The 27,057-nt window shown below is 41.0% G+C and overlaps 3 protein-coding genes and 1 long non-coding RNA gene across 5 annotated transcripts in view; 1 reads left to right on the forward strand and 3 right to left on the reverse strand.

Moving 5' to 3' along the window:
- Positions 1-5,534, reverse strand: part of gatad2ab (GATA zinc finger domain containing 2Ab) — a 24,724-nt gene extending 19,190 nt beyond the window's left edge. The window contains exon 1 of the mRNA XM_017407408.3: positions 5,352-5,534. The gene's annotated coding sequence lies outside the window, so the exon portion shown is untranslated. The remainder of the gene's footprint in view (positions 1-5,351) is intronic.
- A 1,530-nt stretch (positions 5,535-7,064) lies between these two features.
- mau2 (MAU2 sister chromatid cohesion factor) lies at positions 7,065-17,307 on the reverse strand. 2 transcript variants are annotated; one of them, XM_025003999.2, is made up of 19 exons: positions 16,957-17,307; positions 16,557-16,640; positions 16,280-16,375; positions 15,940-16,034; positions 14,640-14,667; positions 14,358-14,513; positions 14,109-14,255; positions 13,706-13,796; positions 13,483-13,586; positions 13,258-13,335; positions 11,594-11,659; positions 11,410-11,493; positions 10,973-11,022; positions 10,775-10,852; positions 10,571-10,682; positions 8,808-8,898; positions 8,480-8,607; positions 8,265-8,369; positions 7,065-8,109 (listed from the first exon to the last, which is right to left on the reverse strand). In XM_025003999.2, the coding sequence occupies exons 1-18, from the start codon at positions 17,188-17,190 to the stop codon at positions 8,295-8,297; spliced, it is 1,797 nt and encodes a 598-aa protein (XP_024859767.1). In that variant the 5' UTR covers positions 17,191-17,307; the 3' UTR covers positions 7,065-8,109; positions 8,265-8,294. The 2 variants fall into 2 exon arrangements, with proteins under 2 accessions (XP_024859767.1, XP_017262893.1); XM_017407404.3 differs by having other exon boundaries at positions 7,065-8,369; positions 16,957-17,304.
- A 906-nt stretch (positions 17,308-18,213) lies between these two features.
- LOC108230721 (mitochondrial coenzyme A transporter SLC25A42) lies at positions 18,214-23,967 on the forward strand. Its single transcript, XM_017407161.3, has 8 exons — positions 18,214-18,543; positions 18,882-19,043; positions 19,897-20,008; positions 20,236-20,261; positions 20,653-20,819; positions 21,716-21,832; positions 22,528-22,679; positions 22,780-23,967. Exons 2-8 carry the CDS (start codon positions 18,954-18,956, stop codon positions 23,103-23,105), a joined length of 990 nt encoding a protein of 329 aa, XP_017262650.1. The 5' UTR covers positions 18,214-18,543; positions 18,882-18,953; the 3' UTR covers positions 23,106-23,967.
- Positions 23,968-24,901: 934 nt separating this feature from the next.
- LOC108230722 overlaps positions 24,902-27,057 on the reverse strand; it is a 50,616-nt gene continuing 48,460 nt past the window's right edge. The window contains exon 5 of the long non-coding RNA XR_001808370.3: positions 24,902-25,358. This is a non-coding gene — a long non-coding RNA (uncharacterized LOC108230722). The remainder of the gene's footprint in view (positions 25,359-27,057) is intronic.

A 27,057-nucleotide genomic window follows, 5' to 3' on the forward strand; every position in this document is an offset into this window, starting at 1 on the left:
ACTTAAAGAAGAACCACGAAAAAGAATATTTAACAATCCAAAAAGTGCAAGGTCAAGCAAGTTGTGAAAGAGCCGGGGAAAGTTGCGAAAAGTGAAACTATAGCCGGCCGAAGATAATAGAGTCTGTTGTCATTTGATACTGTTACGTCGTAACAGGTACATATATATTGCTGCACTAAAATGCAGCGGATCGCATTTGTGAAAGTTCAGTTAAATGTCACTTAGAAATAAAGCTTGAAAAAGGTAAGAAATTAGATTATTTTTTTCATATTTTTCAGAGAATAACTGACAACGTACGTAATTGGGGTATATTGTGATATATATCGTTATCGTGATATAAAATTATCCATATCGTGATATAGAATTTTTTCCGCAGCAGCCGACACAGACAGAAGACAAGGGTGTAGCGTACTCAAGAACCTGAAAAAAGTTAACGCTGGGCAATTTGTTACTGTTGTGGAGAATGCAGTGGGACACGGCATGGAAAAACAATCAAAGGCAGAACTGACTGGATAGTATGAAGACCCTGTGATGCGCAAAATTGGCAGAAATTTAACAATTTTATCACACAGACATGAATAGACCAATACTAGTAGACCAAAAAATATGACATACTGATTCTGTAGTATTACTGTAATGTTATCAGCCTTTAAAAATAATATTTAGTGGTGACAGGCTGACCCTTCTGAGGTTTCTGTGACTCTATGAACTTTGTTCAAGTCATGTTTTTGTTGTTTAAATCACTTTGTTTTCTGATGCAATATTTAGGACAAAAATACTTGTCTGCTGCATCTTTAATCTGCAAAAGTTAAGGTGAAAATATATTACAAACCCTTCAATCTCCGTAAATTACATGCTGCGATAAGATAACATTCCAAACCTTTAGGTCAGGGGTGGGCAATCCTGGTCCTCGAAGGCCACTATCTTGCATGTTTTACTTGTTTCTCTGCTCCAACACACCTGATTTGAATCAGTGTGTCATTAACAGGCTTTTGCAGAACATGAAGAGGTAATTTAACCACTGAATCAGGTGTGTTGAAGCAGGGAAACAAGGAAAACATGCAGGATAGTGGCTCTCCAGGAACAGGGTTGCCTACCCCTACTTTAGGTGGTCAGTAATACCATAAACCGCTGTATAATTTGATGGAGGCTTAACAAAAAATAAATAAATAAATAAAATACCACCCAGCTCTATTCAATAATATGTAAATGTGCTTACATCTACCATTTCAAGCACTACCAGTCATTTCAGGGAAACCAGTCATGCAGGTTGTTACTTGTGACCCAAAATGAAGACAAAAACTATGATTGCTATTAGTGCCACTTGTATGTGTGAGATGATGGTTGGCTCCAAAAATCAAAACAACCAGCAGCCATTATCAAAAGTTAAAGACATGTAGTTACATAAGTGACCAGTCATACCGTTATAGTAGCCTTAACAAATATCCACTGCTGTCTGAACTGTGGCCCTTATCATCAAGTGATAGCAATCACTTCATCTGCTTTTTACAGGGATCCCCAATTATGTCATACAAACACTTAGTGACAGAGTTGTCCAAAATGTTCTGCACATTCATTAGGACCAGAACAAAGGATTGCCTCAGCGAGCCCACTGTATCATATCTGCCATGATTTGAACTCATTTAGACCTTTACAGCAGTCCCTCCATCCTGAGGCTCTCAGCAAATTTCCTAGCTGAATGTGGAGATGGTGAATAAGGCTGCATGACATTAGGAAAACTTGTAACATGCGATATTATAGTTTAATATAGCGATGACAATATCAGTCGCGATAAATCCTCAGTCCTCGCTTTCTCTATCATCTAAACCAGGTGTGGACATCAAGGCTGATGTGAGTCTGTTGGACTGACCAAAAATATTATGAGCATACGGAACATGATATCTATAACTTGTGCAGCCTTAATGGTAAACACAAGGGTTATTGTTGGTAAGTATATCTAAAAGAAGTTGTGAGAATCAAAGATAAAAGTACCCCTAAAGTGCCATCACTTTAAAACCCTATCAGTACACATCCAACACCTGAAAAGGTAAGGCTGGTCACGTTGTTAACAGCCATGCCTGACGAAGCTCGACAGGGTTAACAAGAAAATAGTTAAGTCGGTTACAGTTTAGAGCTTTTCCCTGCTGCTGCTTCAAAAAAAAAAAAAAATTGCCCAAGGCCTTTGGGTGGTTACTCCTGTCCAATACGTTGACTCCTATCTTCTGACATCTGGAACAACAGCTAGAATAACCTGACAGAGAGGCCATTTCTCAAAGAGTATGAAAACTGATCAGAAGCATTCTTGTTAAATCTCTTCGGGTGACACACAAGCACAAAATCTATAAACAGGTAACCTGGAGAAATGACGACTTAAGACACAAAAAAACTTACACTTTTAATTTTAGTTACATGTACAGGTCATGTGCATGCAACTAACTTGTCCTGTATCATTTTATTATCCTGTTGTTTTATTTAGTTGGGTCGTTACAGTAAGATGTTCTATGACAAAGAGCATCAACCCTTTGCATGACTGCAATGGAGAAAACGAAAACAGGATCCTTCTTTTACTCTGACCTGCACTGTGGGGAAATCTTTAAAAACTGCTCATCTCCAAAACTATGTGATAGTCATTTGTTTTTAACTCTTCTATTCATTTTAACATAATTTATATAAATACTTTTGCTGTGGTTTGTCTACTGACATGAGATAAACTATAATAAGAGCTTCAAAGTGGACCTTTCTTAAAAGTGGCCCAACTGAGCACCAGTCTCTATCGAGGACAACCACAGTTTTTCTTTCTGAAATATCTGAGAAAGCTTTTCGCAGGATAGTTTCTGTACCTTAGCTAAGTTTGACTCGGAAAACAGATACCGATACTGACGTTAGACTCTATATGACGTACTATCACAACTCGATGGCATAAACTGTTTGTTTGTATTCATATTCATGAAAACAATAAATGAGAGTCTAGATATTTGCACCCCCTGAACTTCTATTTACAAGTTTGATCTTCCTCAATACTGGCTTCATTTGACTATGTGCCATGATAAAGCTTTTCTCTCTCTCTCTTTCTGCTGCTTCAATATGTTTATTTACTTTCACTGGACAGTTTTGTTTGCCCATTACTGTACTAGACAATAAGATGGCCAAAACATTTCACAATGCAAAGTGTCTCCAAAGCCTGAAAAATTGCTTAATTTTGTCTGCAGCACCATCTTAAACACAATGTAATACACTTTCATAAATAATAATAAGCATATATTAACTCAATCTTGTGATGAAATTGTTGTGGAATAATTCCTAGGACTTCTATACTGAGGTTTCCTTTTTTATCATCCACACTGACACAAGCTTGAATTTATTCGTTAGCCCAACACTTGCTATTAGGGCATATGTATATATAGCTCCTACTCATAAGGACTTATGATCTGTAGTATGACAGTCAAAGTCACAATACATAGATGGAGGTACTTCAGCTACACTATTTTAAGAAAAAAAAGTGTGTAATAACCCTTTACTTCTGAGCCATCTCATCTGCAATGGGACTTAACTGTGAACGTCATACCACAAGTAAAAAAAAAGAAAGTTACAGTAAAAATAAAATCTGGGTTAAATTCCAGATTTGAAATAAAAATTCAAGGCACGTAGAACCACGAGAATCTCTACGACGTCAAACACTAATCAGGTAACCTTGAGAACAACTAAAGTAAACAAAAAGATGAGTGAACAGTGCACACGTATTTTTAAGTTTCAAATTTATTGCTGCAGAATAAGAGGATCTGAGCTCATGCCTGTCTGGTTACATCACACTCAGGAGAAGTAGTTGGTTTTTTTTTTGGTATAAAAAGGGACCCCTCCTCAGGCAACTCCAAGGCACATCATAAAATGCAAAGCGACACATGTCCTCTTTCACCAGCCAAGGGTGCCAACAGTCTGCTTGATCTAAATAGAGGGCAGTTCCTTAGAAGAAGAAGAAGAAGAAAGGTAAACACTTTGTCTTGGCTTTCAAAACACACCTGAAACTGATGTGACCTCTCAAACACCACGACCTGTCTGCTGTAAGTTAAGCTGACAGCCCGAAGTCATCCACAAACACGCACTGTAATGGTTAAGCATTTTACAGCTGGTAAAAATAATAATAATAATAACTAATTAAAAGCAGAGAAAATGCCTTCAAAGGTTTGACCTCAAGGAGCCCGGCTAGGAGTAGTGACAGTAAGAGATGAATCTGACTAAACGCTGTTTTTTTTTCCAGTAAATGCAAAAGGTAGGCGTTTAGTTTTCTTACTGTGGCGTGGGTGATTGCTACTAAGCCGTCGTGGACAGACAGACAGCAAGACAGACAGACAGACAGACAGACACACACACACCGACTGATCGTCCACCATTACGCCTCCATAAAGTCTTTTCACGGTTGAGCTAATCTGACAAAGTTATGAGATCAGTGGCTTACGGAGCCCAAACCATACACGTCCACGGTTAAAATGAACGATGGAGGGGGTGGTGGTGGGGGCTTAAAATATCCTGGGGCAACACGACTTATTGTGTTCATAAACTTAGGTGGCGCAACTTAGCCCCGAAGAATATAGCGCATTTTTTTTCATCTAATCCATCATCAACAACAACAAGCTATCGGGATGCTAACTTGGCTTCCCAACAACAACCTGTCCATCTGTCCGGCTACTAAACCGGAGGCTAAATAAGACGAGCAATCAGCCCACAATTATTATCAGCGGTTCCGGAGATAACTCGCTGAATCGCTGGAAACCTGCAGCCCGTCCCTTTCAAACGTGTTATTGCGAATCGTAATGTGTTTGCCGTGGGTGTTTCTGCACTTCCAAATAGCGATACACGACAGACAATGACCCCCGTCTCACGGAGCAGCGGGTATTACAAGGCGAGCTAACGAGCAAGCTAAGTTAGCCTGCTAACGCTAACTCCCTGGTCAGTCGTCTGCAAACAGTCGCTAGATGTATTCACCAATAACCGAGCGGTAATTACACCGAGAAATGCCACTTCTGACTAGGACTATTTTAGCTTCATTAGGAGTAAACACAGCGGACAACTTTCTTTATTCACCAACAGTGGGGCAGCCTAATAGAAGTTTGATCGGAAAAGTTTGGTTAATATTCCTCTACTTTTGAGAGCAGTCTGTGCTGGGTAGGTGTGTGTGTGTGTGTGTGTAGCGACACACAAACTGTTACCTCTTGCACGTTAGCTAAGATCAAGCTATGCTAGCTGAGCTAACGCCGACAGAGAAAAAAAAAACTTCCGTCATCGTCACATTTTAATTGGAATTTAAGATATCGGATGAGATTACGTGATATTGAGATAAAGTTAGGCGAACTTACGGAGTACAGGGGCAGCTTGGTCGAGTTCCCCAGCAATTTTCACTTCTTTGATGTATTTAGCTGGCTTTGGCGTAAAAAATCCCGGGGATCCCCTCTCTTCTGTCCGCTGCCACTCCGGTTGCCAGATAATGTAATGAGCCACCACAGGCGGCGTCATGCTGCGTTCATACACACCTCGGAAATGTTAAGTGCTAAGACGTAAGAAAAAAATTGTATTTTGGAACTACTCGACGGAAGTGACGGAGTGGGCGAATTTTTTGCCCTTGAGTTTGTTTATATATAATTTCTGTACCCAGTTTTGGCATGCACACCTTTGACAGTATTTTGTAGGTCTTCGCACATTTGGAGGTTTTTATAGGCAGCTTCCTTTACTGTACTACTTTCTTAAAGGCACCGGTTTTTCAAAGTATCAATAAAGACATTGAACAATACATGCGCCCAGGACTGCTGCAGGGATAAAATACATTTTGCATCTCCAAATTAATGACTTTCTGCTTTTGCTGCCATGTGTCTTATTAAAAGAGGGTGGCATCTGGGTTTATTATCAATCTGAGCAGGTATAACAATGAATCTAGCTCTATGAACTGTACTAAATTATACCAAAGGTTAATAACTGATGGGGACATGATTACAAAACCTTCTTTTTTGGAAACCTTTGGATGGCTGTGTGACGCCACCCAGTCTTTGCCTGTTTCTGATGTGCATTTTGTTCCCAGGCTAACACATCTTCTATTACTACAAAATGCAGTATCAATGTGGGAAACATGTAGACTATCCTCATTAACAGAACACTTCTCTTTGTTTGTTGCAAGCACTGGTCAGACTGATTGGGTAGTTATGGCCTCTGATTGACAATTATCCACACAGACCAGCTTTTACTTAATTTGGGAGTTTAAAAGTTTGTTTTTTTCTTTTTTCCATTTCTGTTTCATGATGCTACTGGATGTTGAGGAGGGATAACAGCGTCCAACCTTCTTGTCCTTTTCTACGTGGACTTAATAAAGACAAAAATAAGGACATGCATAACTATCTATGCCATAAGAGCCACATTCTCAGTAATATCTTATCCATAGCATGCTTTACATTTATGCAGTATTAAAACCACTTAGGATGCAAAAACGAGCTCAGTAAGGAGCCTTTGTGAAGTCGAACCTGTTTAAGACAAAAGAAAAGGGAAGTTCAGTCCTACATATACTGATGAAATGTGTTTTATGGGATTGTGGTGGCAAAAAACTGTCTTTAAAATTTGTTCAAATGTTCTAAAAAGGCCTTAAGAGCTTAAAAACAAACCAACAGGACTTCCTTCCTCCTTAGAGCCCTTTTGCTTTTCATCAAGGGAGCTTTTTTTTTCAATCCTAAAAGGACAAGCAAACTTGTGAAACCAGTCATTTATTAACCACAATGCAGCAGAACAAAATGTATGCCCCTCCGTAAAATTCCCAGTTCTTTGTGATCTGATACTCATTTATTCGAGCAACAAAATCTGGAGGCACACATTAGCAACACTCAATGAAATTAACACCCTGTAAGTCCGTCATATGATTGATTAGAACTCGAAAAGCCCTACAGATTTAGGTTACATTTACAGATACATCGCTAATCAAACTCTTGGACATTCCTACCGGAGCATTTCTTCCCCATTGTCCTCTAGTATCCACCTTTCGGGAATGAGACACAATCAGGATTAGAGTAAAAGGGAAGTCGTTAAACTGATAAATTTTCAATCATACTTTTATTGGAAATTTATTGAAAACAATGTAAGAAATAAAAACAGAGGCATTGGATAAAATATGGCTAGTACTCAAGCTTAAACTGTGTGTCCACTCGTTACAGTGCTTTAAATACCAAGCGTTGAGATACCTACATAGAATAGCTAAAATACATATCACACTTTACTAAATTGAATTTATAAAATGTCACTGTACAATAAAAGGTTCAACAAGTGGCAAATCTATACAAACATATTGTGAAAAGACCATTTAGTAGAACTATCAAGACAAATTAAAATATAACAAAAATAAAATAAATTCTTATTTTTTTGTTTTCAATGTTCGAAAAAAGCTCAAAGTCTTGATAAGGTTTGCAAAAAAGTAATACATGAACAGGTATTACTTGATCAGGAGACTTAAATACATTAGTGAAATCTGCATGTTTTTAGGGTATTAGTGATATAAATTCCACTAGTTTTAAACGCATCTATTGAACGTGGTGAGTTTTGTATGGTCTGGGAAGAAAACAAAAGAAAAACAAAACAAAACATTGCTAATGTGAAAAATGAGACTTTTAAAACTGATATTCTGTAAAAAATAAGTTACAAGTCTCCAAGTTTCCTACCATGGATTCTGTGCAAAAATGATCAAGAATTTAATGTTAGCAACTCAGCTCAAGAACTATTGTACAGGGAGTCAGCAACAATATCTTCCATGCGCGGGAAAGAAAAAAACAAAACAAAAACGGCATCCATACAAAAGAAAGGCAAGGTGTAAAATATTTAACAGTTACAAAAATAGCAACACGAATAAATTAATTTCTTCTACATTTTTTTTGTTACTGCTCCCTATCTAACCCATATTTTTCCAAGAAATGGAAAAAAAAAAAAAAAAAAAACACTCCTGGGAAATATGAAGAAAGGGTTCCCTATATGAGAGGCAATGAAGTCTTGTCATCCATCGCCATGTGTCCTTCAGTCCTCTTGAACAACACCTGATCCGATGTCCCGTACGCGTCCACGCCATCGGCGCATGTTATTGTTTTACAACTTAAAGGAAAATTAATAGGAGTTAATCAGGAAGAAATCTTGAGAAGCTAAAGTAAAGTGAAGGTCCATCCTGTCACTTGTTAAAATCCTTTCAAGCTACAGAGGTTCTGGATAGCGGGTTGTTAGGCATCGATTTGCTGTTTGTGATCATTTACCGGAGACAATCACACGGAACACAAGGGGCCTCATAGCAAGCTCGCGAGGCTGGTGGTCGGACCGTTTTGCGCTTGAATCTGGACCGGAGGGGGGCCGTCCGTCCACTGTAAGACACACACAGTGTAAAATGAAGCACAAGAGCACACAGAAATGCGGGCGCGTTAAAGAACCGCGGTGAAAAGTGACGCGGCGTGTGACGATCGGCATCACGTACACTGATGAGGTTATGCTCGGGGAGGCTGCAGGCGGCGATGTGGTCCTGCAGCAGCTGCTGGGAGAAGTTCTGGTGCATCTGCGTTGCTTCGTGGGCGTCTCTGCCATTTCCAAGGGCTTTGTTCAAGTCTACGAGCACAACGCAGAAAAAAAAAAAAAAGAAACACAGCTTGCATTGTCAACTATGCGCACAAATCAGAGGCGCGTGCCGAGCCTACCCGCAGTGGAGACAATTTGCAAAGCTCGTACTTTCTCTGAAATGCTCTGAAGACATTTCAATCAAACATTAATGCCGTTTTGTCGCAATGAGGGAAGAATCAGCCAAGTACCTTTTAACAGGGCTGAAGACCAGAGCTGGACAGACATATCAGGGATCTTGCTGGCCAGCTGCATGGCTGGTACGACCATGTTGTTACTTTCCTAAAAAGGAAAGGAAAAACGATTTAGAGTTGGGCAGAATATCACAAAAGTGGGTTATCATCTATAAACATCTTTAAAAAAATAATAATACGTAGTCTCAAATCCATCTGTTAGAGTAGAAGTGTTGCTACAATTATTGACTGAAGCAAAGCTAGCTTGCAACTGTATTTAGAGAGGACACGTCAACAGTTACATATCTTAATATGGTGTCTGAGGCCTAACAGAATAAGCATTTCACAGCCAGCAATGGAGGGTGTCTTAAGAGGAAGGGGAACACTTGGAAGGATTATTAGAAAACTGACCACTACTACCAGACGTTTCTGAGTAAATGGCTTTGGCAAGTAGCTGCTCTTTAAACCACTTCTTGTTTTAAGAATAATTGCCAAAAAACAAAACAAAAAAAAAAAACAACAATCAGTCGTATACTTAAAACTCATCAAGAGCAGGTTCTAAAACCAAATGGGGTAAATGTTAATGGTTTGATTCCTAAATAAATACCTATAGATGATTGCAGTTGGGAAGTCTTCACTGGAAAACATTAAGATCGCAGCCTGGTGCCTCACAAGTCCTAGTTTAAATTTAACATATAACAGCAATAATAACTGCATTTTGGTCATTCACCTACATGATGATGGCTAACAGATTCCCTGACACCAAAACCTTTTAATTCCAGGTCTCAGAGTGGGAGTTTCTCGAAACTACCTGCATTGTTTTACGGAAAGATCCAATTTTCTGCACATGTGCAGATGACATTTTCAGGGATCCTCTTAGATTTGTAATTTAAAGTAACCCGACCTCATCGGTGCTCCAAATGAACGCTCGTGTATTCTGCGTTCTGGATGCGACTGTTCTCGTGATCGAAAACTGAAGCGCCTGCGATCATCGTCAAATCACAAAAATACAAATCACAGCGCCAGCTAGTGACACGGCACACACGCTACAGCGACTTCAACATCTTCTGCCACCTCATCTAAACTGCGACTGCAGTCGCAGCGTCACCGTGTAAAGTTTTGACAATAAACATTGGAAAACCTATAATGTTTCCAGGAGCTTGTTCACTTGTAAACCGGCATCGTACATCTACCTCGCCTTCGAGTGGAGATTCAGTTTTTGTCTATTATGGTTTATTTTCTTTCCTGTAAAAGAAAATAATCTAAGATGAGTGCACACAAAAGGCTTGCTGCAGCCGCTTTGCTCCATATAAAGGGGGAAATTCTGTAGCACCACAGTGGAAAATAAACAATTTATCACAGATGATGTAACATTAGTCTCTCCTGCAAACTGATGTGTTAACAGATCACCAGTGTAGTTTTTAAACAACAGTCAGATGGAGTACGTGTTATTTAAAACGTACACAGGAGAATAAAAGCTCTTTTTAGTTTATTTTAACTTTTAATTTGCATCAATGCTGAAGCTCAATTTGTATTTTTCTCTTCTGAATTAAGCAGCCTGGTGTCTAGACTAGCTCTGGATTTTTAAACATGGATGAATGAACAGACTCCCTTTATTTTTAGAGGGTGAATGTAATTCATTTAAAAGAGACCAAAATGCTTCGTCCTGGTGATCTTGTGTTTAAACATTCACAGTCAAGTCAAATTAAAACAAATCCAGCTTTTTTCCCCTTTCTTTCTCTTGTGATCACAAGCCCCGTTGGCCAAGTATTCAGTCTTACTCTGTGGTTGCCCAGTACGTAGAAAATGTGGCCCAGCAGAACCAGAGAGCATGCAGTGAGTCTGTTCAAATCCTCTGCGTTGGACATCTTCAGAGTTTCTCTTAGGAAGCGTCTGCAACACATGACAAAAAGCAGCCATCAGGAGAAGGCGCATCTTTGGGTGCGCTGGAACCTTTGGGAGCTGAAGGTTTAAGGTTTTCATACTTTGCCTCATTGTAGCGTCCCTGAAAGAAGGATAAGAGACCCCTGATGTAGAAGGCTGCGGCGCGGAGGCAGTGGGAGCTGAAACAAATACAGATATTTCACATTTATTAAAATAAACAACACACTGAATTAATGTCATATTGCTTTGCAAACGCACAGACAAACAAACAATAAATAAATAAATAATAAAAAGCCTACCTCACTGGGAAGTTGTGGTCTGGGTTTATTCTCTCCAGAAGGTTGTATAGCTGGAGGGAAAATAAAACAAAAGACTTGTTAGGAGGAACAAAATATATATTCTTAATTCTTTTTGAGAACGTTTATTTTAATTCTTCCTGTATCTAATTTAAAACTCTCAATAATAACTTTGAAGTCCCAGTTATGTTTTCCTTAATCTGTATCTACTAAACAGTTAAAACAAGAGCTTGTCAGCACCCCCTGGTGGAGATATATTGTAAAGACAACATCATTTTTGCCTATATGAAACAGAACTGTATTTTACACATTGATGGGAATGTCTTTGCTTTTTGGTGGATAATGACAACTTTAATAAATCAGTTTAATAGGTGGTTAGCTGTAATTCACTCCTACCATCAAACAAACTAATGAATAAATAAAATTGCTACATAACTGACCTCCTGGTGCCGGTTTCCTTCCCTTATATACACGCTAGCCAAGTTGGTTACGATATACGTCCACAGCTCCTGGTGTGTGGTGAGCTGAAACAGAAGAAAATATTTTTAACAAAAGGAAGAAATTATAACATTGGGGGGTGGGGGGAGCTTACAAGGTGTGAGGAGAGGACACAAAAGGACTCACCCGTAGTGCTGTGGTAAACTGCGCCTCAGCATTGTCCATACAGTTCACTGAGATACAGTACAAACCCTGGGAGATACAGACAGGAGGAGAAAGGACACTCTGAATTACTGCATTTATTATTACTTAAAAGACGGACACACGTGTTGCTCGAAAGTTTGCAGTCCTTGCAGTGAGACATTAAACTTTAACTGCTGTCAATAACCCACAGCAGATCTGTGCTTTTTTTTTTTATTCACTCTCATTTTAAAACATTTAGTTTTTGTTGCAACAATAATTGTAAATTCTTTTTAGCTATAATGTAAATATCAAGGAACTCATTCGAATCAACTTCGTTGATCATGAAGCGCTATGTTTTCATCATAAAGACCTAATTTTAAAATCTCTGAACTTATAAAACATTCCCTTTAAATTAATTAAAACAGCAGGACACACTTTACATTTACCTGGTTAGAGCATAGCTCTCAAACTGTGGTACAAGTACTACTGGTGGTACTCGGGATCCCTTAAGTGGTACTTATTTTGGTACTAACTATTCCCAAGTTAAATTAGCTAATTAACTGCTGTAAGCTGAACTGCGATGTAGAGCTAAAAAACAGAGTGGTTCAAGCAAATTACAATCTTGGCTCCAAATGGAAACTATTGGAACTAAATCGTGTGGTTAAATTTTTTAAATCCCCTTTAAAAACTGGAGCGGGTGATGAGCTGGTAGTGACTGAAGCAGAACTGGTGAAGTCTCTATAGTACCTGCAAAAGATGCAAAACGGTGAGGAAAATGTCATTCAAATCATCTCGAATTTGTATTCTGGGAAGGAGGAAGGAAGAAGGTGGCGGTGTTCTCAGAAAAGGCATCCATCTTAATCTGCAGCCTTCATCAAGGGGTTAGAGATTTGGCCAGTTTGCTTGTTTATGTCGAATATAAATGCAAGCTTGTGGCACAGTTTCTTAAATGCCTGTCATAATAGTGGTACTTTGAAAGCTTAGTTTGAGAACCACTGGTTTAGAGGCATCATTCAAACATTCAAATCAGTCAAAATAACTACTATATGTGTGCGAGATTTACAAACTAGCATGAGATTAGACAGAACCAAGAGAGGTACAACTCTTCATAGAGGGACTTGGTTAAAACTTGGTTAGATAAACGTAACATTTTACAAATCGGTGTAAAATCAGGAGTCTGGATTTTTTTTCCTCAAAAGCGTTTAAGTGTACTACAGTAACAAAGATAGTAATTTACATAAAAAAAACACAACTGCTCACTCCACCTTCAATGTTCTTAATTACAGGAGTTGCTGCAGCACCGCTCGCTTTAAATGCCAGGAAACATTCAGTACTTTCCTCGGTTCTATGGCTCAAGTGCTGTAGAGACCGTTGAGATGTGGCATAAAAGTAAGATAAGACACACATTAACGAGTGTGCTATTTTGTTGAATAATGTGATTCCTCTGAAACCATCACATGACAACTTGATACAAAGGTTGGCAATGGTGTTGTTGTTGCATTTGGTTTAAATGTTTACGGAAAATCACCAGGGTCCCGACACAGATCATCAGATTAACAGAAACCAGTGCCTGCCTGAGAGGAGCTCTGTCTCTTTCGGACACCGATTACTCTTAGATAAGAACGCCCCCGCGAATGAAAGGAGAGCCTTGATCGAAAACTACTCACTAAAAGAGTGTGGAGCTGAGCAGCGTGGTTGGTGAATAACCTGGGGGACTGCTGGCACAGCTGGCAAACCTGCGAGATCTGGACACACAGAAACAAGACTCCGTCAAGCGCTTTGACATGGCCAAGCCTTGGGAGGGTGTGGGGGTGTGGGGGGGTTCAGTCTTGATGTGACATATTTTAATCGGATAAAAGTCTGAGGCGATCATGGTGTAAGGAACAAAGTACCTCTTGTAACGCCGTAGCTTTGTGGCCCGTAACGAGTCGGCACATGATGATGTGCTCCAGCAGAATGACTTGAAAGGTAGAGAGGATGGGACTGCAGTCCAACACTAAAAAAATGGGACCAAACGAAAAACAACATGCATCCGTTGATTACTTTTGTACCGTTTTTAAACGAAACAAAGCTGGACATGACGAAGGCAGCCACGACGCAATGACCGATTCTCACTTTTAAGTTTCTCTAGTTGCATAAGAGCCTTGTCTGTGTACTTCTGCGCTTTCTCCAGGTAGCCTGCTTGCATGGAGTGCATGACAGTCACCTGAAAAATGAGGGGAAAGAAATATTTTTAAAAAGGTTTTTAGGTATACTGAAGTTGATGTTCTGAAACCACAAACACCACCATTCACAACAGTAAGATTTATCTTACATGGAACCTAAGCAACACGAAGAAAGGAATATTTGGCAGTGAGCTTAAAAGCCAAGTGTGTGCGACTAAGCAAAAACTAGTTTGTATTCCCGTAGCTACGGTCAAGCAGAAACCGCACTGTAGAAGCCGGGGCTGCAAATCTGGGGTAAAACAACAACAAAAAAGGAGCTTTCAAGCAACAAAGGAAGAGAAAATGAGCATTACCAAATATACGAGGACACACATGTGCTCCTTGGGCAGCCAGTGGAAGAGATCTGCTGGGTTAGTGGGCAGGATCTCATCATCCTGGAGCGTAGAGATGGTTTGGATGCACTGCTGCAGCTGCTTCAGACACGGCTTCACGCTCTTTACCTGGAGGGAGGAAAGAGTCGAACTTTACATTTCCATAAGCCCTGTGTGCACGTACGCCTGCTGACCATTAGCTTGACCGATCGTGCCGAGTGGACCCCCGACCTGTCCAGCATCCAGGTAGTGTGTGACCTGCAGCACCAGGAAGAAGACTCTCAGAGACTCCTTCTGGATCGGGTTTCCCTGCCAGTTTTCCACTATAGTTCCGCACAGTGTGAGGAGAGGATGCACCTCGCCGAGCTTCCTCTCCATTAGCAGCAGCTGCAAGGTTGGAAATGAAATGCACAAAGTCAAAAATTTCACCAAAAAAAAAAAAAAAAAAATCTTTTGGCGCAGCGGTGAAATGGCACAAACAGGGAAATCGAAAAATCGAAAAAGAAAACTCACCATTCCTTTACTAAGAAGAAACAAAGCCCTGAAAAGGGAATAAAAATCACATTATGGTCCAGGAAAATGATTTAAAACATGATCACATCAAGCACTTACTGATTAAAAAGTACTCAGCATTGATGAAAAGCCTCTTTTATGTGAAAATGGAAGATTTGTTTTGAAATTTTGCAAACAAACGAGCTTAAATCATCTTGAATGGATGCTAATGACTTCACACTGGACTTGAAACAGACATTGAAGATAAATGTTTTTACGATAAGTTTGTATATGAGGTAAAGAGTCTACAAGGCAAAGTCTTTCCCTTCTGTTAAACCTTTTTTTTGTAAGTATTGCAAACGGCTTTACAATTAAGGCTGCAGCTATAAAACATGAACACTCCACTGAATAACTTGATATACTGCACACCCGCTGCGACGGCTCTTCCAAACTTTTTCTCGCCGAAGACACCAGTTCACACAAAAAATCTGCTTCAACGCTGAGTTTGTCTGAAGGCAGGTGAGCTGATCATTAGAGCAGAGATAATAGAAGTCCCGCACGCTGGATGGGCTGAAGTCCAACAGCTCGTGGATTCTTTTACAAGGACGTGTCAGGGTCAGTAGAACAGGCTTAATTTCCTTATGAGGGGAGCTGAAAGTCTGCGTAAAGACACGGCGCGATATTACATCTGCCGTGTGCTATGACGGCTGACATTTCCCTACTCTTAACTCCAGTTTGTGCATGACATCTCAGGTTGCTGCACCTTTTTTCGGCCTAACCTTGAAGGCAGGTTTTATCTGCAGGGAGTTCCGTTTCGGAGCGTGCACCTCCGCGATGTTGTGTGTTAGCGGTAAGGTATTTTGACCTTACAGCTGAGTATATTTTTGCTTTTCTTGAGTCTTTAAATTCCGGCATTTTATCTCTCTCTCTCTCTTTTTTTTTTAATCCCCTCCCCCCAGTTACTTTCCTCCACCTTCCATTGCACATAAAGTGGCGCAAGCAAGTTGTGTGACAGTAATAAGCGTCCTTGTGAAACACGGTGTCCACCGAGCAGTACACAGCAATCTGGATTAAACAAAGCGTCAAATCAACTTTGTTCGCAGTGACGTTATTCTACTTACTCCGATCATTTTGGGTGCGTTTTTAGTGTGGCCGCATATATGTTCTATACAGCAACCAAACGGATAACAGCTAAAACAACTCACTCTTCTACGGGGGTCAATAAACATGTTGGTTTCTGCACCCAAGATTAATGAAATAAAATATGCTATCCAATAAAAAGCAGAAATTCTGTAATAATGACAACCACAGGGATAGTTACCTGGTATATTCTGAGCCCACCACTCGAGCGTACTCAGCTCCGACCCCCAGAAGGTCACACGCTGACACCAAGTCTTTCTCCAGTGTATGAAGTTGCTGAAAGAAGAATATATATATATATATATATATATATATTACTTTTTTTTCTTAAACAAGCACTTAATGCTCTTTTTGTGATTTGGCAAACAAACACAGCCAACAGTAAACACAAACCAAGGTCATCTGTCAGCAAACAGCATTCAGACTAACCACCAGAATTTTTATTATTTTATTTTTGACTGCTGCACGTTTAGATCTAGTTTAAGTAACTAAAGTCAAAGCTGTGCGTGTTGAACACATACCGCCAACTGGAACAACAGCCTGCAGTGCCAGTACGGTGTTTGCTGGGAAATCTGGATGGCTTTACGCAGCAGGGGTTTTGCAGAGTCCACCAAATTCTGAAAAAAAAAAATCATAAAAAAGAGAGACCAACAATTAATACCTCATAATACATAACTTGACCAGGCTCTATAAAGTCATCTCGTGAAAGCACTTATGAAGGCTAAATGGCTATCACTGTGAGGCTACATGGAAATCTGTGATGGCTATCCCCTGTTTCAGATATTATTAAAGGCTTACCTGTTGGCAGAAAAGTTCAGACAAAATGCTGGCAGCTTCAAATTTGACATCTTCAAATTGAGGAAGTTGTTGAGATATGTACCACTGTAAAGCAGAAGGCGAAGAAATGTTAGCGGCTTTATCGTTTGGAGCCTAAAATAACCCGAACGAGCAGTTTGTTTAGCTAACACCAGCGAATGAGCAGAAATGAGGCCGATACAAAACCAAAACCCAACCAACATCTGTCCAAATTAGACGCCGCTACAGCATAGGTTTGGAGTTTTTCTTACAAGTGTAGCTTTCCTAACCAAACGGCGATTTAAACACTTCCGACGTTCGCTGTTTTCCCTGCCTGCGGCCTACACCCGTCCCCGTTCTCCGCGGCATCCCCGCTCTTTCCCAGATCGCACGCGCCCCTCACCGCCTTCTCCAGGTGGCTGCGGGCCAGATCGCTGTTCTTGGTGTGATGGTAGAGAACCGAGCCCAGCTGAAGATGAGTCCGAGCCTCGATCCTCTGCGGCGGCTTGAACTGAAACACGGCCTGGAGACAGTGGACGCAGAGTCGTATTTTCGGCGGACTGGAGGTTCGGAAATGCTCCGCAAAGCCGAGGAGGGCGAGGTACCAGCGATCCGGGGCCTCTACGTTTGACGCCATTTTCCCAGACAACAACAAGTTTTTCAGCGCTGTGAGCAGACCCGCGGGTTGCCATGTTCGCTATCAGAGAGGAAGAAGAAGAAAAAAGAAACGACAGCAGGAAAGGCTTTGTCTGGTCCTCATTTTTACTTTTCTTCCAATTTTATAAACATTTAAAACATAAAATAAGTTTTTTAAACTGATGACAACGATTCAAGTCACCTGTAAATATCAGCAAAACAAAATACCTACATCACTTTTCTACTCATCCAAGTAACCGCAAAAATAGTTGGTCTATTTTTATTATTTCAATGAAACAAATATTTTTACTCAATTTAGGAATAAATTGTTTTTGTTTATTTAAATTACACAATGCTTTTCATTGTAATAGATTTCCTTTTTTATTCGTGTTTAATTTTGTTTAGCTTGTTTTACCATTTGTTTTGCTACTGTACTGTAGTGATCTTGTTTCCTGACTGAATTAGACTTAGCTCTTTTGCAAAACATCTACTTTATGTTCCATGTGTTTTGCGTTTTTCTTGTATTTCAGTCTGTGTAGTGTGTTGACCAAGTCACACACTTTATCAGAATATAAAGCTGCTTTTTTAGACTTGTTAGACAGACAATAACAAAACTAAAAATAAAGGGTTAAAAAATCATAAAATATGATAATAAATCAACACACCAGCGTTTCAAAAGACCAAACAAGGTCTTTAAATGTGTTAATATGATTACCTAATTAAAGAACTAATAACCAAAAGTTTTGTTGAGCCTTTGTGTCATTAATCAAGTAGAAATACTTGACTCCAGATTGTTCCTTGATGATGATTGAAAGCCTTTTGTATTTAGTTTTATTTCTAAAAAGTTACAGTCTAAAACAAAATGATCATTTACTAAATAATTTGTTTTAAACGAATGAAAAGATAAAGAAAGCGCCAGAGTATACCGAGTACGTTAAACTTATATGGCAACACAACGTCGCAGATACTCTCGCGAGATTGAGCCAAGTGGCCTTGTGGGTATTGTAGTCCAAAACAGAGGCGAAAACTGTCCCAGTTTAGAGAGAATCCAGAAGGGTCTTGTGCGCCGAGGCAGGCTGCACCCCCGACCTGAATGTAATCTCTCAGGCGTTGTATTGTAAACAAATAACCAACTCTTATCTTCGGCGAGCACCAACGGGGACGTCAGCGACGCGAGGAGACGTGCAAAACACACCACATCACGGCGCGTCGCGAGTTTATAAGCGCGAGGGACGAGCCTCCCGTGTGCAAACAAGGAGGTGTGTGCGTAGAAGAAGAAGAAGAAGCAGCTGGCCGACTTCACACGTCGCATATTTGTAAACAGACGCGGACTCCTTTAAAGCAGCAGCGGACGGTAAGACGTGGAGCGATTTATGCTAACACGAGGCAAATTTATCCACAGTTTTTGGGTTTTTATTTTTAATTTTAGGCGTGGCTTTTATTTAAATTGTATGGTTGCAGCCGTTGTATGTGAAACTATTGCTGGCACACATATGGGGTGACGTGTGCGGCTTTCTGACAAATAACAGCGGATTGGCGCTAATGCAGCGCTGCGTTGTTTACAAGCCGAGGCTGTTCCTGCAGGAGCGCACGGGCGTGAGAGCGCGCACGTAGCGATGTTGTGGCACGGAGAGGAACTGCGACATAAGTGTTTTGTTTTGATCCCCCCCTCCTCATTTTTATCCTCCGCAGCGCGAGTTCACCCCCCGGATGAGTGAAGCCACCGAGTGTCTTGACAGCTGCTGGGGTCTCTGAGAGGCGCACATGGCCCACCGCGTGCACGACCATCACCAGGGCCGCCTGCCCGTGGCCCAGACCACCGTGCTGACCCTGCCACCGTCCAGCCAAGCCAAGGCGAGCATTCACTCCCCTCCTTCATATGTGTGTGTGTGTGTGTGTGTGGAGATGCAACAACCTGTTTGGACAGGTTAGTGCAGTTTTGGGTGCGGAAAAGTTGTTCAGAGGGGGAGGAACCTGAAAAAAAAAACAAAAAAAAAAAACTAACCCAATCTGTCTATAAAGCTGAGCACCTCATGACAGTGCACTAAAAATACAAAAACATGAACCCACTTGCATGTTGTTGGGATCGAATTTCACTTAAATAAACCTGTCAGTCATTGTGACTAAGCAGTTTATTGAAGGTGAACCCTAAACCAGGCCACAGATTGCCACTCAGGCTGCTTTGTGTTGTTATTGTCCCACTCCGTCCAGCCTGGCTGCTGCTGGTGAACGTTCACTGGAAGGGCCTGGCTCTGCTGATACACGGCCATAAATAGAGGTGGCTGCTAGTCCTAAGCAGGCCTCACCTTTTAAAGAAATGCACGGGCGTAGAAATAAAGTGTTACACTGTGTGCTGGGGCTGATTATTGTTTATAAACGGCAAGAAGTGATGAAATCAGCTTGATGCCCAGTGCTGTTCTTATCAGGGTTGCGTACCGGGCTCGGTCGTCCCACTGAAGGCCTCCTGAAGCGTGAGGTGATGTTATCACTCATGTAGCCATTTTATTTCAGGAACTCTTTCTGGCCGATGAAGGCGGGGAGCATTTTGTTCTTTTTGTTGCACGCGAGCAACAAACGAGATGAAACATCTGATAGAACGTCTCTTTCATTCTCGCTTAATAATGTGGCCAGTGCGTGAGTGTCATGTTGTGCTGTCGTACTTTCTGAGTAACGTGTGAAAATTTGTTTTGCGGGGGGTGTAAAACAGGAGCTGAGGCCCAGACTGACCGCCCCGGAATCCCTGCTGTGTGGTGCATTCGCTGGAGCCGTGGCCAAAACTGTCATCGCACCTCTGGACCGCACCAAGATCATCTTTCAAGGCAAGGGGAAAAAAAAAAAAGCGGCTCCGTGAAACATTTTTGTTCTTCTGACAAATAAAAAAGCGAAACATCTACTGTTGTGTTAGTTACACTTTAATATGAATAAACCGAGCGTTTAGCCGCGCTTTGTATTGTAACTGTTGCCGACGAATCGCTGAACCTGTTAGAAGACGTGTAGCTACACGAGGGTGGAGTCTTTAACTCTGGGTCTCTTCTTGTTTCCACAGTGTCCTCGCAAAGATTCTCCGCAAAGGTGAGTTCGGGCGGCTCCTATCAGAGGGACGGGGACGACAGATTGCAGGTTTTCGCAGCTGTGCACGCAGCTGCAGCGATAAGCGGGGCAACGATCACCACGAGCCCCCCGCACACCGACTGTTATGACCTGCCGCATCAGAGCTTACACTTACGAAACCTTCATTTTAAAAGATTATTCAGGAAAGCAGGAAACATATGTTTATTGCAAACAGTCCCAACATAGCGCTTTTATAGCTCAGTCTTTATATCAAACAGTTTATTCTTGTAATGCATCAATAATAAAAAGATCTCTGTATTTTGCGAACTTCATTATGTCACCCAGCTCTGTCGGACATGCTAAGCAGATTAGCGGGTGAGTTATTGTTGTTCTCTGCACGCTGTGTCTGCAGGAGGCCTTCAGGTTTATCTACTGTACCTACATGAAGGATGGGCTGCTCAGTCTGTGGAGGGGGAACTCCGCCACCATGGTGAGGGTCATGCCCTACGCCGCCATCCAGTTTTGCTCACATGAGCAGTACAAGAAACTGCTGGGGGGCTACTACGGCTTCCAGGGCAAGTGAGTAGAGTCTTGCTGCTACTCTCCTCTCTACCCTACACTGGATGGGGTTAAAAATAGAGATTTTCTGCTTTTTTGTTGTTTTTTTTGCCCCATCCACAACAGGGTTCCAGATGTTATTTTTGTGTACACTCGTATGGAAACGTGCAGCTTTTCAGAAATGATGACGCAGCGGCCTGTTTTGCACACACCAACTATCACTTTATGCCTTCTAAAAGGAAACAACATGGATCGTTTGAGTTTTTTTTTGTTTTTTTTTCTTCCATTGTTTTGCTTGATCCTAATCCTATCGCAAGACGAACTTTGACCCTGTGCTGAAGCGGGTAATAATTGATGAAAAGAGGCAAATTGTAAACAGCATCCAAGAGGGAAAAAAAGAAAAGTAAAGAAAAGAAACAAAGCTACAGTTATTTTGAGAAAATCCTTAACCAAGCTAAGAATGATTTTACTTCATGGCCTGATATGTTGTTGACGTGGATGTTTTCGCCACCTAGTGGTGAGATGTGGGTATTTCATAACATTCTGTTAAAACTGGGCAAAGTAAAATATATATAAACAAAGAAAACAATGTCTGGAGTTGTGCAAATGAGACCTAAATCAAAAAAAAGATTGCTGATGACACCTTTCTACCACAATTGTTACTTTAGATAAAAACTGTAGTCACAAATTGTGTTAATTGGCTCTTATAATAATGTTTTTATGCTTAATTGTTTGGTTGTTTTAATTGTGAGTCTCTGCTACTGTTATTGTTATTTTGTGCGTTGGAAACCTGTGCTAGTCCAGTGCTAAGCTGCAAACTCAAAGACCTGGTGTCCTGTTTAGTGTGTTTTAAACACCATTAACAAAGTTTACCTTGTATTGTTGCTTATTGTTTCCTATTGTGCCGTTTGTTTCAGAGCTCTGCCTCCTTTCCCTCGTTTCCTGGCTGGCTCTCTGGCCGGTATGACTGCTGCCATGCTAACCTACCCGCTGGACATGGTGCGAGCCAGGATGGCTGTCACTGCCAGAGAAATGTAAGCAGCTGAGCGGAGTATCTGCCACGGCGGTCAGAGTGCTGCGAGATTCCCAAAATTACAACCAAGCTAGCTTTCATATCCCAAACGTTGTGATGAAGCGGTTTATTGGCGTCTACTGGCAGGTTTTAGATGTGATGTCAGTCAAAAACAGCAGCTCCTGGTGCTGTGCATTATTGATCTGATTGATTAGATTAGTTATTAACATAATTATATTGACTTAATTCTTATAGTTTATTTAGTTTTAATAGATGCAGAATTTGTTGTGACTTTAATTGTAATATTTGTAGATCAAATATTTTGATCTGGGCATTAAAAGAATAGTAGTAGTAGTAGTGCAGTGTATGCATCTTCAGGTACACTGTTGTGCAAAAGTCTTGAGACACTTTTTCACCACCTTCAAACAAGGAATTATCCAGTTTTGTCCGTTAGATGTCATGTGTAACATGACTCAACAAAAACATCTGAATAATTTTGAATGGTGTAATTTGGTGCTTTTTTATTAGTAGAGTGTAGCAAGGACAGAATTAGTTTTTGTTTTTTAATTGTTTTTATAATAGGTGTTAAAAAGACAATCTCGCCTTTTTTAAAAGCTTTGCACCAAAATCAAGGGTTTCCCAAAAACTGTTCAAAATGCAGAGTCTGGTCTTTGCACAGAAATTATTCCTGACGTTTATTGCATTTGTCTCCTACAGGTACAGTAACATCATGCACGTATTTGTGCGCATTTCGCAGGAGGAAGGTGTGAGGACCCTTTACAGAGGCTTCTCCCCCACCATCCTGGGTGTCATCCCATACGCAGGAATCACATTCTTCACTTACGAGACCCTCAAAAAGCTACATGCAGGTGCTGATCTCTTCTCATGTCAGATTTCAGCTCCAGCTGATTTCAAAACACAATCTGTCAGACGTTCATTGTTTTTTTTTTGCGTTCTGTGTGCTTTAAGAACGAACGAAGCGACCTCAGCCCTACCCCTACGAGCGCCTGGCCTTCGGCGCCTGCGCAGGCCTGATCGGACAGTCGGCCTCGTACCCTCTGGATGTGGTGCGGCGGCGCATGCAGACGGCCGGCGTGACGGGGTCGTCCTACCTCACCATACTGGGGACCATGCGTGAGATCGTGGCGCAGGAAGGAGTCCGGCGTGGACTGTACAAAGGCCTGAGCATGAACTGGGTGAAAGGGCCCGTCGCAGTGGGGATTAGCTTCACCACGTTCGACGTCACGCACGGCCTTCTGCTGAAGCTGCATCAGATGGGCTACTTTATTCACTGAACCATGTTGGAGCCGGACAGCTGTAGCATAGGGGGAAGCGTTACGAGGGACTGATCCGTCTCGACGGGGTGACGAGTCCCTGCCCCACGTTGGACCGTCCTGCCGTACGCTCCTTCGTCCTTCAGATGGGAGGAAGAGCAGGTAGGAGATCTGTTCTGCACAAAGACTTGCATCATCGCAGACTTTGCAAAAAGGCAAATCATTCGCAGTCAGAGAACACGAGGAGCAGAGTAGATTGGGATTAAAAGTAGTTTGGAAAATCATCCAAATGGTAGATGACAGAGAAGGACCGACAGCTTTGTTCTCGATGTATTGATCAGAGTGATCCTTGTATTAATTGCTTGCACTTTATCAGATGTTCTCACAATAGAATCCGATATCAACGCAGCGAGTTTAATTTTTTTTTTTTTCATTTTGAGAAATAATAATGTACTTTAACAGTCATAATGTTGATTATGATGCAGAGTATTCATGTAAATAAAAGGTGACTATGCAGTTTGAGGTTTTATGACGCCGCCGCTGAGGAGGAAAAGGTTGCAGGCAGGCAAGGAAGCACACCGATGTTATCAAACATTTATAAGCAGATGCTCGTCATACATATTACAAATAAATACATATACTGTATATTACAGGTTTGACTCCATTTGCATAACATGGAGGTCTCATCTTTTGTACTGTGCTCACATTGTTGTACAGACTTGTTTTGTTTTTATTAATCAGTTGGACTGCCTTGTTTAATTCAGTCTAAAGCTTCATGCATTAAGAGGAGATGTCATGCTGTTTTTTTTTTCCTTTATTTTAAAGGTAAAGTTGCTCCAAAGATGTTTGCAGTATGACTGTGCAATAAAATGTTTGTTCAGAGCAATGTGTTGATTTGTCCACTAGAGGGAGCCATGGGATAAGAGGAGCTAAATTAAAAAAAAATAAGAAGTTGTGGGAATTTTTCTATTTAGAATTAAAGTTGGATGTAATGTTTTTCAAGTTTTATTTTTTTTCTTGTTGCAGAGAAATATTCATTACTCAACAATGAACCTACTTTTTTTTTGTTGTTTTTAACTTTAAAATCCCACTTATGAGAAGGTCCGACGTCTTCTGCTTGTTCTTTGACATTTATTGGGGCGTAAATTTTAAAGAATGTGATTAAATCCAACTCAAGAGCCTTATCATATAGAAGTGAAAGATGCATGTCTTCTTGTCTCTGAACTTGTTTTCCTCCCATCTGACGGCAGGTGGCAGCATTGAGCAGCTCCACCTGCCTCAGCTCTCTGGACCATCAGGAGCTGATTACAGCCGAGCTCTTCACGGCCTGAACTTGACCTTATGTCTATTCACTTTTTTTCCCCATTTCTTTAATATTTACTAATAATTGAAGATATTTCCTGTTTACTTATTTTTATTCTACTAATTACAGTGATGCGTTTTTTGTGTCTTCAGAGAAAGAGATTGAACAAATTTACACGTTACCAAAAAAAAACCAAGAATAAATCACAAATGCAGCCATTGTAAAATCCCAAAATATGAATATAGTATTTTATATAATTGTGTTGTCAGGCCAACCGTAAGTTGACGATTTGAACTGATAAAAATTTAACAAAAATTCACATTTTTTATATCCCCATAATAATACATAGCAGTTAATTTGAAACTACATTTTCTATGCATTTAATTTAACAATTAACTCACACAATTAAGCATTTTTACTGTTTATTTTATTTACAGTGTTATCAAGAAAATTAAACACGTGTGATGTTGCAACACAATAAATTTAAACAAATATTTTAGATTAAATGTTGCTTCCTTTTACGAATTTGTCCCAAATTATTTTCACCTCTTGGCGCCCTCACTTTTTATTTCAGTTTTTCTGACCCCAAACAAGAGGTCGACGCACACAACGTGTCCAAACCTCTCTTTCCTCTCGTTTTATTGTTTTGAATGAATCAGATATGAGCTGCGAGCCCATCTGAGTCACATCTCTGCTCAGCAGCTTCTCCCAGAAGCTTTACGCCATCTTCATGTACTTCCAGGCTCAGGATGGAGGTATCCTCACACCCACCCTCCACCTCGCCATCTCTGCTCCTATGACCTTGACGGTGAATTATGGGATGCCTTGCCACCCAGCCTGGTGTTGCAACATGGAAACAATGCGACTGGGCGCATAACGTGGTCGGAGGGCGGGTGCCTGAGAGAAGCAGGAGGAGGAGGAGGGTTGAAGAGATGCTTCTTGAAGGCGCCGTTGCCATAGGTAACCTGGATCTGTGCCAGCAGAGGGGAGAGGACAATTTGCATGTATTCAAATCTCGCATGAATAATTCACTTTGAAGCCCCTGCTGGAGTGTGAGCAGACAAAAGCTGCTCACACACACACAGACAAGCAAAATGCACACAAAAAAACAGGCTTCACTCACACACAACCAGCCCGGTGGGGTGTGAGAAAGGTGAGGAGGTTACAGTGAAAATAAAGCCAGTCTCAGAGCTATATAAGATGTGGATGTGTTGAGACAGTAACAGTTACTCCAACATCATTCTGCACCTTTTTTTTTTCTTTTTTCTTTCTCCGGAGCATTTAAAACCCAGTCAGTTCAAATGGGGCCCTGTTTACTCAAAACAGAGCTGACGAGCGTCGCTGTTGGATGCGAGCGCGCATTTAACATCCGGTGAACACGCACGCAGAGATGTTCCCGTGGCAGCCTGCAGGAGCCGCGCTGGCTGGTTGCCATCCTACCCGAGCACCAGCCTCCAAGGAAGCTTTCATAAATTCAAAGGTATTAAAACGCCTCCGAGGATGTTTTATCTCGCATAAAGAGGTCTGTAAACGTTCCCCCTGTAAAAATCCCCCTAAAAAAAAAAAAAAAAAGCCACAAAATGGGTGAATAAATTACTAATCGTGCCTCTGTGACTGTAAAACGCAGGCAGGGAAAAGCTACAGTCTCGCTGTGCATACATGGCGCTCTTTAAAAGAGCTATAGGTTTGCTATGCGGTGACCCCCCCCTCCGAGCTCCATCTCCCTCCCCCGTCGCTCAGCCTTGTTAATTTTATAAGATCCAGCATATTGCCACTTATCGGGCTGGCAGCTCTGAGGTCAGTGCATTACGGGGGCTGCTGGGCTCCTCTCTTCCATTAGAGGGAGTGTTCAGGCTGCGCCGGCCTTCACTCAATCAAACAGCCGGGCTCCAAGTGCAGATGAGAGGGCGCACACTTTCACACGCGCGCAAATGGAAGACTCCTTCTCCGCTTGCTTGTGCAACTGTGGCGTGCATAAATCTGAGGCTACATAAATCTTGGCACCTCCACACACACACACACACACACACAAAGCGAGGTCTCTCTTTTTCACTTTTTTTCAAGCCCGGAGGCGTTTAATGCATTCATTTGCATGGGGCGTTTGCATTTAAAGAGGGTAAACATTTAGCTGCACGTGCTTGTGCTGCACCTGACATTTTCACCGCTTGGCATTTAGAGTGATTTTTTTCTTTTTTTTTTTTTTTTTTTGCACCAGATGAGTTGTATTTTCCTCCAGTGTCTGCATCAGTTGAAACAGATGAGAGGAAAAAAGAATCAGTTCATATTTAATAGATAATGTTGAATATTGTTGTTGAAACCTGCAGTGGTGACATTATTTTATTTTTTCCCCAATCAGGCAGTAAATGAGGCTTTTTTTTTACCTACCAGGAAGTTAAAGTTTTCTTTCCCATAAATGAAATAATGTATTTTATACGTGCACCTGTTTTTTTTTTTTTTTTTTTTTTTTTTTTTTTTTTTTTTTTTTTTTTTGTATTTCTTTCTTTGAAATGCCTTTTACTGTCTGACATGGCTGCAGCAACTGCAAAACAACACATTTGTCTACATTTTCAGCTTTTGCACATAAAAGTGTTTAGATTTAAAAAAAAAACATTCACTATTTGGTTTATTTTCACGTTTTCTATGTGTCATCTTACACCTCAGCCTTGCATA

The sequence above is a fragment of the Kryptolebias marmoratus genome, linkage group LG24 (assembly GCF_001649575.2).
Source record: "Kryptolebias marmoratus isolate JLee-2015 linkage group LG24, ASM164957v2, whole genome shotgun sequence".
NCBI lineage: Eukaryota > Metazoa > Chordata > Actinopteri > Cyprinodontiformes > Rivulidae > Kryptolebias > Kryptolebias marmoratus.